This window comes from Dermacentor albipictus, chromosome 1, assembly GCF_038994185.2.
Source record: "Dermacentor albipictus isolate Rhodes 1998 colony chromosome 1, USDA_Dalb.pri_finalv2, whole genome shotgun sequence".
NCBI classification, from domain to species: domain Eukaryota; kingdom Metazoa; phylum Arthropoda; class Arachnida; order Ixodida; family Ixodidae; genus Dermacentor; species Dermacentor albipictus.
In genome coordinates, this window is record NC_091821.1 from 210,289,527 (window position 1) to 210,301,178 (window position 11,652).

The following is an 11,652-nucleotide window of genomic DNA, read 5'->3' on the forward strand; positions in this document are numbered from 1 at the left end:
ACAGAATGGGATGCTTCGATATTTCAAGAATTCGATTGAACGAAGAATTTACGAATGATGTAGAACCTGAAGAAAATAATTTGATGCTTACAACTGCGGCTAAAATTCGATGCTGCTTATTTGATGAAAGTGATTAATATATTTTGTTTGAATTAAGGCAGTATATTTTCTAGAAAAAAAGATTATGTGACAACACTTTAGGGATGAATGTTCGACTTATTTATACGAGTTGCCTTTCAGTTTTAGTGTGATCTTCAGTGACACTTTTTTTCATGCCTGGGGCGTTTATTATTATGTCTAGCGCCAATTAAAGGCGCCAACATCTCTTTAACCATCATATACTGAAAAAAAGTCATAAATGAGCTTACTGATATTAGTGCCGATACAATAGGTTCAAACAAATTTACTTCACAAAAGCACTTTCTGTATCTGTTACTGAAGTCGACGTGGAGTACGCGAATAACTTTCTCTCCATATATGTAACAGAACCTGCGTCCTCACTGGTGCGCAGTTGAATCAGTAACATAAAAATGAAAGAAACCGGGGTTGTCCAAGGCGCACTTTCAGCTACACAGAAATTACCATTCATTTTCAGTGGTGCAGCCAATTAAAAGTTGAACGGCTCCTCTCCTCACGTTTTTTTTCATTCCTGATTCTCTTTCTCTACCTCTCATGTATCCGTTACCTTCTTTCTCTGCGCATCTCTTTTAGAGCATTAACTTACTGCCGGAATCAGCCACAGAACTTACGTCACTACAAACGAACGTTTCCATTGACGTGTTCTTGTATATGGGCTTGCTAAAGTTACAATGAGGGAGTTTTAAAATATGCCCGCTAAGTGAGTAGTTTCTACGTTCACCAACTCTAGTCTTGAAGACGAATAGTAGTATACGCACGATTTTTCTTCTTTTCGGAAGCAGTCATATCAAAGAGGCACGTGTGGTTACCTAGGCTAAGGATGACGGCAACGTTCGATGCGGGAGCTGTGACTCCGAGTTTGAAGGCGAACCCTCGTCTCAACACGAGTGAAGGTGCGTGGCCGCGGAGAATCTTGAACGGCTCCGTGTGGTGTACGGCCGCGTTCTCCTCCAAGAAGAGCTCGACGCTGACAGCACTCCCGCCTTGAGCTGCAGCGCCAGGGAAACGATTTTGAGAGCCATCGCACATCTCGGCATACGTCGCCGATCTCGTGGTTCTTGCTGCCCTTTGAGGGTCGACAAATGCCTATCAGCGTTTATCTCGAAAGCATGCAGGCTCTTTCTTTATGAATCCCTAATTGTCCACAGACACTAAGAACGTGTGTGGATTTTAGAGTCTTACGCTACTAATTAGGCATTTTCCTTAGGATGCCCGGAATTTATGCATCCACAAAATTTTTATAGGGAGCGTAGAGTTCCTAAAAATACTATCTGCCTAAGAATCTGGCTTTACCCTTTATGCGACGTTCTTCAAGGGTGCGAGTTTCGCCCTAAAGGCGAAGCATCGAATGTGATAGAAAATTATTAGCCAGCTGTACGAAGTAAGGATATTAACATTATCGGCCGTAGAAACTTGTAAACATTCGCTTACTAACTCAATTAACAAGCATAGTGTAGAGCGCGCACAAGCGAGCATGATCACATCTCATTCGATGACCGCGGACACTAGCTGTCAAAACGCTGGCGTGAGGTATCGCGGCAGCAGTAGCGAGCGAATTGACCTTCGTGCTGCTTCTCGCTCTCTGGCTTCAATGCTAACTAAGCGGTGAGAACAAAACGCGCACAAAGCTATCGGCACTCGGCGCACTGGCCCACGCGACCGCGCTCGTCCGCGCCAGCCGCTTCTGAAGTGAAACGCAGCAAAATTATTGGACTTAAATCTTCTCACGGCAGCCTTGCTCTTTCACGATACACGTTGCATTAATGCTTACTCAATTGCGCTGAACGAAGAAAAAAGAAACGTGCCATTGAAACCGGTGCACACTGAATGCAGACCACCTCGTCTTCCCTCTAAGTTCAGCGACCAAGCTTTGGCACTGGTAACATGTGTTTGAAATGTTGCATCCTAGCGCTTGTGCTTTATCTGTGCTTTTTTATATTAATACCACAAAAGCAGCTTCTTGCACGCTGATTTAGCAGAGACTAAGCTATCAAGGTAGACAAAACATTGGTCGACATATGCAAACTGCATGATGTCCTGGGTTCCCGAAAAAATGTGCCAACCTGAAGCCTTACAATTCTCGGAGTTCTCATGTGGCCTTGAGTACCAAAACCACTCTTCTCTCTCGCTGATTGCAAGATGCTAGGGTAGAAAGTCATAATAATTTATAAGTTGTTTATAGATACTAGGCGGTAGCATATGTGTACTACATTTACAAGGGATGGAACTACAGTGTGGCTGTGTATGCGGCAAGAAACATCGTCAATGGAGGCCTATTTACGCTAACTATATATACAAGAAATGGAAAATATATCCCTGTTAACTTGGTGCCCAAGAACGAAACGAGAAGTTGGAGACTGCATTTAAGAAGCATGCAATTTACTGAGGAACAATTGGTACCGAACAGTTTACAGAACAATGCTGTGTGCTGCTATTAAGGGCCGAAAGGGTATGGCATTGCTCGCCACTTCTAACGAGGAGTAATCGATACCAGAGACACATCAACACGAAGTCTTTAGAAGCAATGGCCGTGGATTTAGTGCTGACATTATCCTCTATTTAAAGTAAGCGGACAATATCACCACTGTGCCTTGCGTGCTATGTAACGGGAAGACATAGCGAACTTAATCTGCTTCTACAACGTATTCACGTTAGAAAGAACCTCCCTAACATCCACAGTGAATACACATAGAAGACTGGCATGCATGTGCGTCCCGCGCAACGAATACGTGTTTAGCCTTCCTGAGAGGCACTGGTTTCAATGACATACTTTAATTAGTCTGTAGGTTGCGTGCTGTGGTGTGTTTTGCGTCTGCTGTGTGCCTGTGACGTGCACTGTGCGTATAATTTCCCATCATTCCCATCTGGAGTGGCATGCCAGTATTCACAAGAAGCGCTTACGCTAAATTTGTTCGCAAGAGCGATGCTGTCTGTGTTCCTCTGCTCGTCCTGTTGTTTAGCGCTGTTTTACTGCTCGTAATCATGAACCAACCAGCCCAAATGCGTACTCTTCTGCAGAAAATGCAAACCGATCCTGATGCCGGACATATGAGCGAAGAAAGCTGGCCAATGACAAGGCGCACTTACGAGCGAGAGACTGAATTTGGCCCTAGGTGTGGCCGCTGGGCAGGCTTCTCCAGGATTCATTAAAGAGCCCCCGCATCCCTGTCTTCTATTTTAAAGCTCCTGTAACGCACATCGAAATTCCACCAGCTCCTATCTTCACAGGTGCTGGTGGAATAAAGGCGTTTTCTCCACAAGAACTTTAAAAGAACAGGGTCCGTATTCACAAAAAGTTCAGGGCTAGAATTGTACGTAAGAGAAAATTCCACGTAATCCTGACGCTGGACTTAATATCTGCGAAAGCAACCGGCCAATGACAAAGATCACTTACGAAAGAAAAGCTTTATGAAATAGGCCCCAGGTCCTGTATTCGGAAAAATTCTCCTACTGTTCGAAAGAGTATGGACGCCAGCCAATCTAAATTTTGAACATGTTATTAGCGAAGGAGGTCCGCCCAGGTTAAACAGCATTTCCCAAGAAAAAGGTTTAAGTTCGGCCCAGATAAATAATAATTTACATCCCTAATGATTGTGTGGACATGATAGATTGTATTAATTTATTTCGGTAATACTGCTTATTCTACCTTTGCAAAATATCTGCCGTGGGTGTCGTGATGTCAGCGTCGCTGAATATGAAGCTTCCAGGCACCCTAATCTATACTAGAGACCTGATAACGTGTAGCGAGTTCATCTGAATCGGACAGCAAGGAAGTTTTGTCTCTTGCCAGTTTTGTGTCTACGCGCATTCTGACACAGGGACATGACAATCAACCCCGTAACGCCTTCATAAAACGTTTCACAACACAGAAACATTGAAAGACAATAGATCAAGCTATGTGGAAAGTTGTTTGCTCCAGCTTTTCTGTTTTCGAAGAAATCGTAGGAATGCTCGTTACATAGGCATTGCTGCAATAGCTACACTATATTATCTTGATGAAGGAGGCAATGTTGTTGTGCAGGTATGGCAACACATGACTGAACATGTGGAGAAGCAGATTTTTTTTTTCAGGATAATTCGCCGCTATATCATCGACAGGCGCTTCATTCTTATGTTGTGTCGAGATCTGTTATTCTCATTTATTTGAAATATTTTCTCGGCGGACTTCATGTTTGCATTACTGGCGTGTGCTTTGAACTTATCATTTTCTGACTAATATCAACAGTCATCTTCAATCCTTCCTGAGTATACTATGACGAGTCTAACTCTATGCGTGCATCTAATCGCGTGTAATTCCTTTCTGTAATCGCTGCGGCTGTCGAACTTGATGTGACGACCTTTCTCATAGTTGTCATTTGCAGGCTCTGTAGTTGGCCTGAGTTATAGTTGTAAACCGCGGTGCTGCGCATTAGAAAGAATTAGCATTCATTATTTACTATGTAGCCAGGTTCCACCCTTTCACTTATACTTCTATTTGATGTTAGGAAACTAAGTTCTATTCGATATCTGGAGCCGGATTCAAAAATTCAACATGCATGTTCTATGCGATATGAAAATTACACTATCCGAACAACACTGCTCAGGAATGTGCACGCATAAGAGCCATGAAGGGAAATCTTTTAAGCAGAAAACCGGGTTACAGGGAATAAATGAAGAGATCAAGAAAAATGCAGGGAACGTAATCAAACGGGGGTACTCCGGTTATCCACTACACGCAGGTGGACCGCAGAGGAGCAATGCAGAGGAGAGGAGCAATGCAGATGGACGCGTCAAAGGGAAACACATCGAAATGTTAAAGGGTTCGGACAGGCCGGTTTATCTGTGGATCAGCTGCAGCGCGTGCATTTTTTGCTAATGTGATGACTGGTGGAGCGTAAGAGAGTGCATATAGCAAATGCGTTACTCGCTTAGAGCTCGCATTTCGCATCAGTTCTTACGCTACTTTGTGGGCCCACTTGGAAGCTGTCGCGCCTCCTCGCCACAGCAGCAGGCTATGAAACTGAGGGCGCTGTGTGGTACTCGTGCAGGGTACTGCGGAGTGCTGAATTCAGCAGAGAGAAAAAGGAGGTTCTGGTCGCATGACAAGTGTACTCTCTGGCTACAGCTGTCAACTAAGTCACTGTGTGTTGGGCACATGGCGTAAAACCATCAGCATCGCGCCTCGGTGGAGGCCGAGCCGTGATACGAGATACCTCGGCCTCCTATGGGACTCGTACGCTCAAGCGACGCACACGCACAGCGCGTGCCCGTACGTACCCGAAACCTCTGCAAGCGACCACCACAGGAGGAGGAATGGGCCGGCAAACGCAGCGGCTAGGTGTCGGGGCACACGGGGCATCACCGGACGTGTCGCGTGAACTCACGGGACCAACGGAAGAACGGTGCTGCAGCATGTCTAACGCGAAGCCATCGTCTGCACGGCCTCGGCGGCCTTGGAACGTCCTTCCGCTGATGCTTGGGATGGAGGGCCTGGGTCGTAGAGATGACGATGCGCGTTCTGCTCCACGTGCTGTCGCACGCGCACAGCCACTGCCGAGGGTCCGGGCGTAGGTTCAGCTGCGGTTAAGGTCTCATTCCCAGCCGGTTCGCGAGCGGCGAGTGTTTCCGATCGCTGCGCCGGAGACGATCTGGCCGCCTTCGATCGCTTTTCGGTGTCGCCTGGCGTTCGGGATTCGCAGAAGGCGTTGACGTTTCAGCAAAATATATATTTGCCCAGCATATACGCTCGGGGAAGGGCGGATGCATCGCTTTCGGCGGTTCCCGTTTCCACGGAGATGGGGGTGTGCAGCTGCCGGTTCAGGTGCCTCCAGGCTTGCGTTAATCGAAATGGTGTTTGTTTATTTCGGCCCCTTTTCTTTGACCGTCATTCTCAGAGGATATCAGGTCGAGAAGCAGAGCGGAGGAGTTCCTTTCTTTAAACCTTGTTTTCTGCGGACGATTTTTACTTCTCGCGAGCGGGTGTCGCTCAATTGATGTCTGGCCGTATTGAATCTCTTCGGCCGCCTATTGAACCCCAGCGCGCCGACGATGAATCGTCACTTGATTGAAGACGACGAGGCGGCCGTAGATCACTCTGACGGTTCCACAAAGGGCGGCGCGTGAGGCGCACCGCGTTCGGAGCGCGCATGTCTTCCCGCGAAGTGACAGCCAGTGCTTTCTTTTTTTGCCGCGCCGCAAGATTGCAACACATCCCGTATCTGCGCGCGCACGCTGCCCAATTGAGGCGCGCGCTGCGGGCGACAGCGCATCGCTTTCTCCGCGCAGCTGTTCGCGCAGTGAGACAGAAAGTGCAGCGGCGAGACCATGTTACGCGCCCCAAGATTTAACGCGACAACACGCTTTATTTAACGCTATTAACGCTCCTGCTCGGTATTTGCCACCCCGCTGTGGGAAAAGTGTTACGTTGTTCATCCTCCCGCGCCGATTCGCAAGTGGTGCACCCGCGCGCATAAATAACGACGACCGACGGGTCGCATCTTTAGCGCCGTCATTTCTCTCTCGCTGTCCTTTTTAAACTGTTTGTGTTACTCGTTTGTTTCTTCTGCGGACGAAGGAAGGATAATAATGAGTCTTATGCATTTAATGGCGGTCTGTTGAATGTTACGTGCTATTGTTGAAAGCAAGCAGCATCGAATGTGGGCTCTTTATTGCGTGCGAACAAGTCGCGGCTGAGGGTTTATTTCCGAGCGCATTCACCAGTCGGGCGGCAACACGGTTGGTTCATCTTGTTGTTCGTTTCCGGTACTATGCATTGGCTAACGAGCGAAAGCGTGGTCCCCTGTAATTTTGGGCTTTGCGTTTCTCCCATGGACACTTTCTTCTCTCACTGGTAGAAGGAAAAAAAACGCCGCACTTCGTCGGTTTCACGAATTCTCTCAAACTGATCGTACGACGGATTTCACCAACGCACCAGTGTGGTATGTTACCCCCACGGAAAGGGACCGCTAAAAAAGAAACAGTAAATAAGTCTAAACTGATAAAGTATTCTTTAAAAGCTCTATTTTCCTTAATTTTGTGGTAGGAGTTTGAATAGTGTAGGAAAAATTGAAGGCGCGCTTTTTTTTCTTTAGCTTCACACCGAAACCCCAAGACCAGTCGTCGGTATGACGTTAAGGATTTCGAAGTATTTTCTCGTATGTGAGCACTGTCGCGCAGTAAGATTTCCCGAAGCGCTCTGGCTTGGCTGTGTGGCTTCATTTGGCTCGCAGTGGAAAACCACGCGAGAAACAAGGACGCACGGGCAACTGTTTTCCTCCACATGCGCTGTTTTCCACCGTGAGACGCAGTGCCAACTGGTTCAGGGGTCGCACCTTTTGTCTTATTTAGATTACAAGTTAGTCCGTTTTTACTGACAAAAAAAAGCTTGCTAGGTCTGAGCAGACTTCGTTAACATCAGTGACGTCACGGCAAACTGCTGCGGGAGTTTTGACGCGGCGTCGCCACCCGTCTTTTGGTTGTGCGTTTTTATCGACGTCGCAAGCGTCCCTCTCGCAGCAATAGTGCCCTTTTTTGGTATTGCAAAGGGGCACTTTACTCGTACAGCCTGAACTGAATCTTTCTTTTCTTTAGTGGATCCCTTTAAGCAGAAAAGAGGCCTCTAGCTGTAAACTTGAAAGTGGGGTCCATTATAAAATTATACTGCGCGTCCGCAGTGAATCTAGATTGACTCTGCTGATATGGACAGTTTGGTAAATTAATTGTCATTAAGGGCACAGTCTGCTTTTCTTTGCAAAGAACTGTGTATCGCACGTCGGAGTTCTAATCAAGGGCGTCTCCTATTGAGCACAAGCTGCACGTGTCTTGAAATTGCGCCCGAGCTTTTCAGTATTTTTCCAGGAGTTCAGGGGACTCGCACAATCGAGTAGGAATCGAGTAGTCGGGGGCTCACAAGTGCTGTTTGCAGTAATTAGTCTAAGGGATTAAAATAGCCAATGGGAGTACAGGGATCTATCGCCAGAGCCCCGAAGAAGTGGCTCCACTATCACAGAGTTTCTTGCAGTGACGACAATTTTAGCAGCACTAACAACTTTTTGACTAGACAACGAACTATTATGCCGGCGAAATGGGCCATGTTGCGACAGTAGCGACGATGGTGAAAGCATCCTCTGGTCAAGCGCTTCTTAGTTTCTTTTTCTTTTGTCATATCGCACTTTTCGCCACCAGTTTCGATCAGAGTGTGCGTTCTGTTTTCTTCACCAGCCGCCACTGCATGTGTTTGCTCGAGACCAGCCAGCACTCGTTCTAAGCCCAGTGCAGGTTTGTGGCGTGGTTTGTTGCTTGCTTGCGTGCGGCCGTGACGTCCTTAGCTCGACAATTAACGCCCACACCATGCGATAAAATCTACCCGGTGGTTTGAATATAGCGTAGGGTCGCAGGCTTGGCGGGCCACTTGGACTGTCAGTAAGACGGCTATGCATGTATCGAAGCCGTAAGCACATGCAGGCTTTGTAATTTATGCAAACAGGATTGATGCGCTGTTGCAAAAGCAAGCATCGCGTTGTACTTGTTAGGTAGATATGCTGTTGAGGATATGCTGTTGTTGAGGAACAAACTACTGGGACGGCTTGCACGAACATTTATTAACGAAAATAATAACGATTTTAAGAACGCGTTCCTAAATGTTCCATAGACAACGCCTAGTCCGCGCAAGAACGCGTTCTTAACTTTTTTATTATTTTCGTTATTAAATGTTCGCGCAAGCTGCCCATGGAGTGCTTCTACAGTCGACCGCAACGGCGAGTACTCAATCTTGAAAGCAAGGCCGCAGATTGCTTCCTCCAGATGCAGCAAGATTTCAATCTTTGCGTCCAATTACGAGATGGAATTTGACATATATTCTTCTGCTTAACAGCGTATGAGAAAGGAAGTGGGCACCCAGGCCCTTGCGTATTTCACGCCACTCCATAGACCAGAGTGGGCGAATTTTTGGCGTTGTGTGCGTGCTGACGCCGCCAATCTTGTGTGGCTGAAGGTGTTTGTGCACTTGTCTTCAGAGTTTAGGCTGCTGGCGATTGCATTTGGCTCGATAGTTCCAGTAGTATAAATACCACGTCGTAAAAAAACAGCTCGTATTTACGGACCAAAAGTTATAAATAAAGCGTGGGCGCCCATTAACTGCTGTGTGACGCTGCTTTTCATCCGTTGGGGTACGAATGAAATTGCCTGGAAGTGGAACCATCAAATGCTCTAAATAAATTCCTCATTTCACGTTCGCAGGTTTCGCGTTTCGATTTACGTTGAGCTGTATTATGCGCAATATTATGAAGAACGCAATAAAGAGTTTGGTTATTCTTATTAAGGGTATACATCGAAAGTCGCGGCGTTAGGGGCCCAGCGTTGCTATTTGCAGTTCGCGCGTTTGTTCATTTTGTTTGTAAAAAAAAAAAGGGAAATATGACAGCGCTTTTAAGCGAATGTAATTGCTTGTATTGCGAAAATAGCGTGACTGTGCGTGTCGTGCAGCTTATTCCTATCGAGAAATGGCAGGTGATATGCACAACGTTGGAACTCCATAAATTCTTGTACTGCCTAAATGGGTGAATAAAAAAAAGCTACCTTCGTCTCCCCGTAAAGAAATTCAAGAAAAAAAATCCCTCCTTTATTGGAAAACCCGGTGGTGAACTTCAAGACGTTCCTTTTACATGAGCGACAGTTTCATATCAGCCTTCAAAACGAAATTGTGAATGAGATGAATGTAAACATAAAAGCACGCAGGTGTACTCAGGTAGGGATCGGACTGGTTGATAGCTTCGTTCTTTGTAGCTAAAGCACAAATTGTGCGTGTAATCTGTCAGTTAGCGCCCGCTGTGGGGATCACGGCATCTTGATTAGTTACAACTCGTAACTAAAGAACGGGAAATTGCGTGCGTGTACCCGTGAAGTTCGGTTTAATTGTCGCGAAACAACGTCGAACCACTCGATGAGAGAAAGTTTGTGGGTGTGTGTGTGTGGGGGGGGGGCAAGGGGTGATGAGTTCTTGTGCGAAAAGAACGGCTGAAATCACGTATTTAAGCAAAAGAAGCCGGGAACATGGATTCACGCAAGCAGTTAGGTGGTGCTGTTAAATATATACTTGTGTCGGGCACAAGCTTGCAAAGTGTCCACGGAAAAAATTGAGTGCAAGTACAAAGAGTGAAGCGGAGATGCAAAGACCACAAGGACCGCGCGATGACAGCCGCAAACGGATCGGAATTGCGGCTACCGACAGGAGTACAGCTGGGCCAAAAAATAATAAAAAGAAAAAGGTATAACTCCAATGCCTCACATGTTTGAGGGCATAGGCCTTTCAAAGTTGGCAACTTGGACGGCGCAGTAGTGGAAGCAGAAGCACGACCGCTATAGATCAAAGCACATTCTTTGTTTTGATCGAGTGCTAACGGCACAAGTTTAGAGGAGTTCTCGAAACGCCGAATGCATGAGAACGAAAAGAGTGGTTCGCACGAGTCTGAGCGAGCGTGGGACATGAAGTTCCCGGACATGCCGTTTCCTACGAAATAGCAAGAACACAGAGAGGCGAGCAATCTTTCCGTTTAGCATCTAGGTTCCAGAGATGAAAATGTAGGCAGCCAGAACAAGAGCGCCTTCACAGGAGGACGGCGAAGTAGTTGAGAGAAAAAAGTGAAATGGTGCATATGATGATAAAAATATTATTGAATATTGTTCGAAGTTGGTGGGTTACCAGTACCTCATATTCGATGGAATTGCTAGAAAGCTTCTACAGTACCGCGAAGACTAATTCTGCCAGGTATTTTCGATCGCCGTAGTATGTTGCCTGAGGGAGAGAACACAGGCAACGCGCCCGAACTGAATTAATCAGGATGAAATATTGAGAGAGACCGACTAAATTACAGGAAGTCCTACGGCGATGTGACAGGAATGTTGCTTTCTCGTGCTGATTTGCTGTTGTATTTGGCCTTTCGCTGTGGATGGCAAAAGCTTTCGTGATAGCATGAATAAGCCAATTCATACCTCCTTCTGGTGCGAAAGTGTAGCGCCACTTCTGGCGACGTTTCTTTTTTTTTTGGAAACGCCGTTTATTGACCTTAGTCGCGTTGTTGTCGGTGGGAGAAGGAGGGGAGGGGGATGATTCTGTTCGGGCATTCCCACAGGAAGTCGTAGACGAAGTGACCGAGTATCGTCCATAAGAGCATGACGGCCGCGTCATCGTATAACTGTCGGGATCACTCAATAATCATAGATGGATGGGCGAATGTTTCGGGGGATTTTCGAGAGATGTCTTCTGCAGAGGTCGCAGTTGTGTTCGGGCTATTTATAATGTTTACAATTAACATTATATAATTAAGGAAATTGAGCTGCTCCACGAATAAGAAGCTTAATGAATGTTTCAGCGCAAAATGCCCCAGGGTGGTCCAGAAATACCAAACACCGATCGCAACGGCACATCGCAACGGCAGTGGGGTTATGTCGAAGTCTTTGTGCTTCTTTGTATGTGACCCTCTTCAACGAAGCATTGTGAATAATGTGTACAGGACTTAATTCTGCCTTATCTTTTGC

The 11,652-nt window shown here is 46.5% G+C and overlaps 1 protein-coding gene across 1 annotated transcript in view; it reads right to left on the reverse strand.

Moving 5' to 3' along the window:
- The window catches only part of LOC135906634 (hemocyte protein-glutamine gamma-glutamyltransferase-like), a 59,753-nt gene extending 53,925 nt beyond the window's left edge, over positions 1–5,828 (reverse strand). Inside the window, exons 1-2 of the mRNA XM_065438120.2 lie at positions 5,395–5,828; positions 948–1,127 (exon numbers count right to left, since the gene is read on the reverse strand). Of these exons, the coding sequence (XP_065294192.1) occupies positions 948–1,127; positions 5,395–5,476 (262 nt within the window). The 5' untranslated portion in view covers positions 5,477–5,828. The remainder of the gene's footprint in view (positions 1–947; positions 1,128–5,394) is intronic.
- Positions 5,829–11,652: the final 5,824 nt, after the last annotated feature.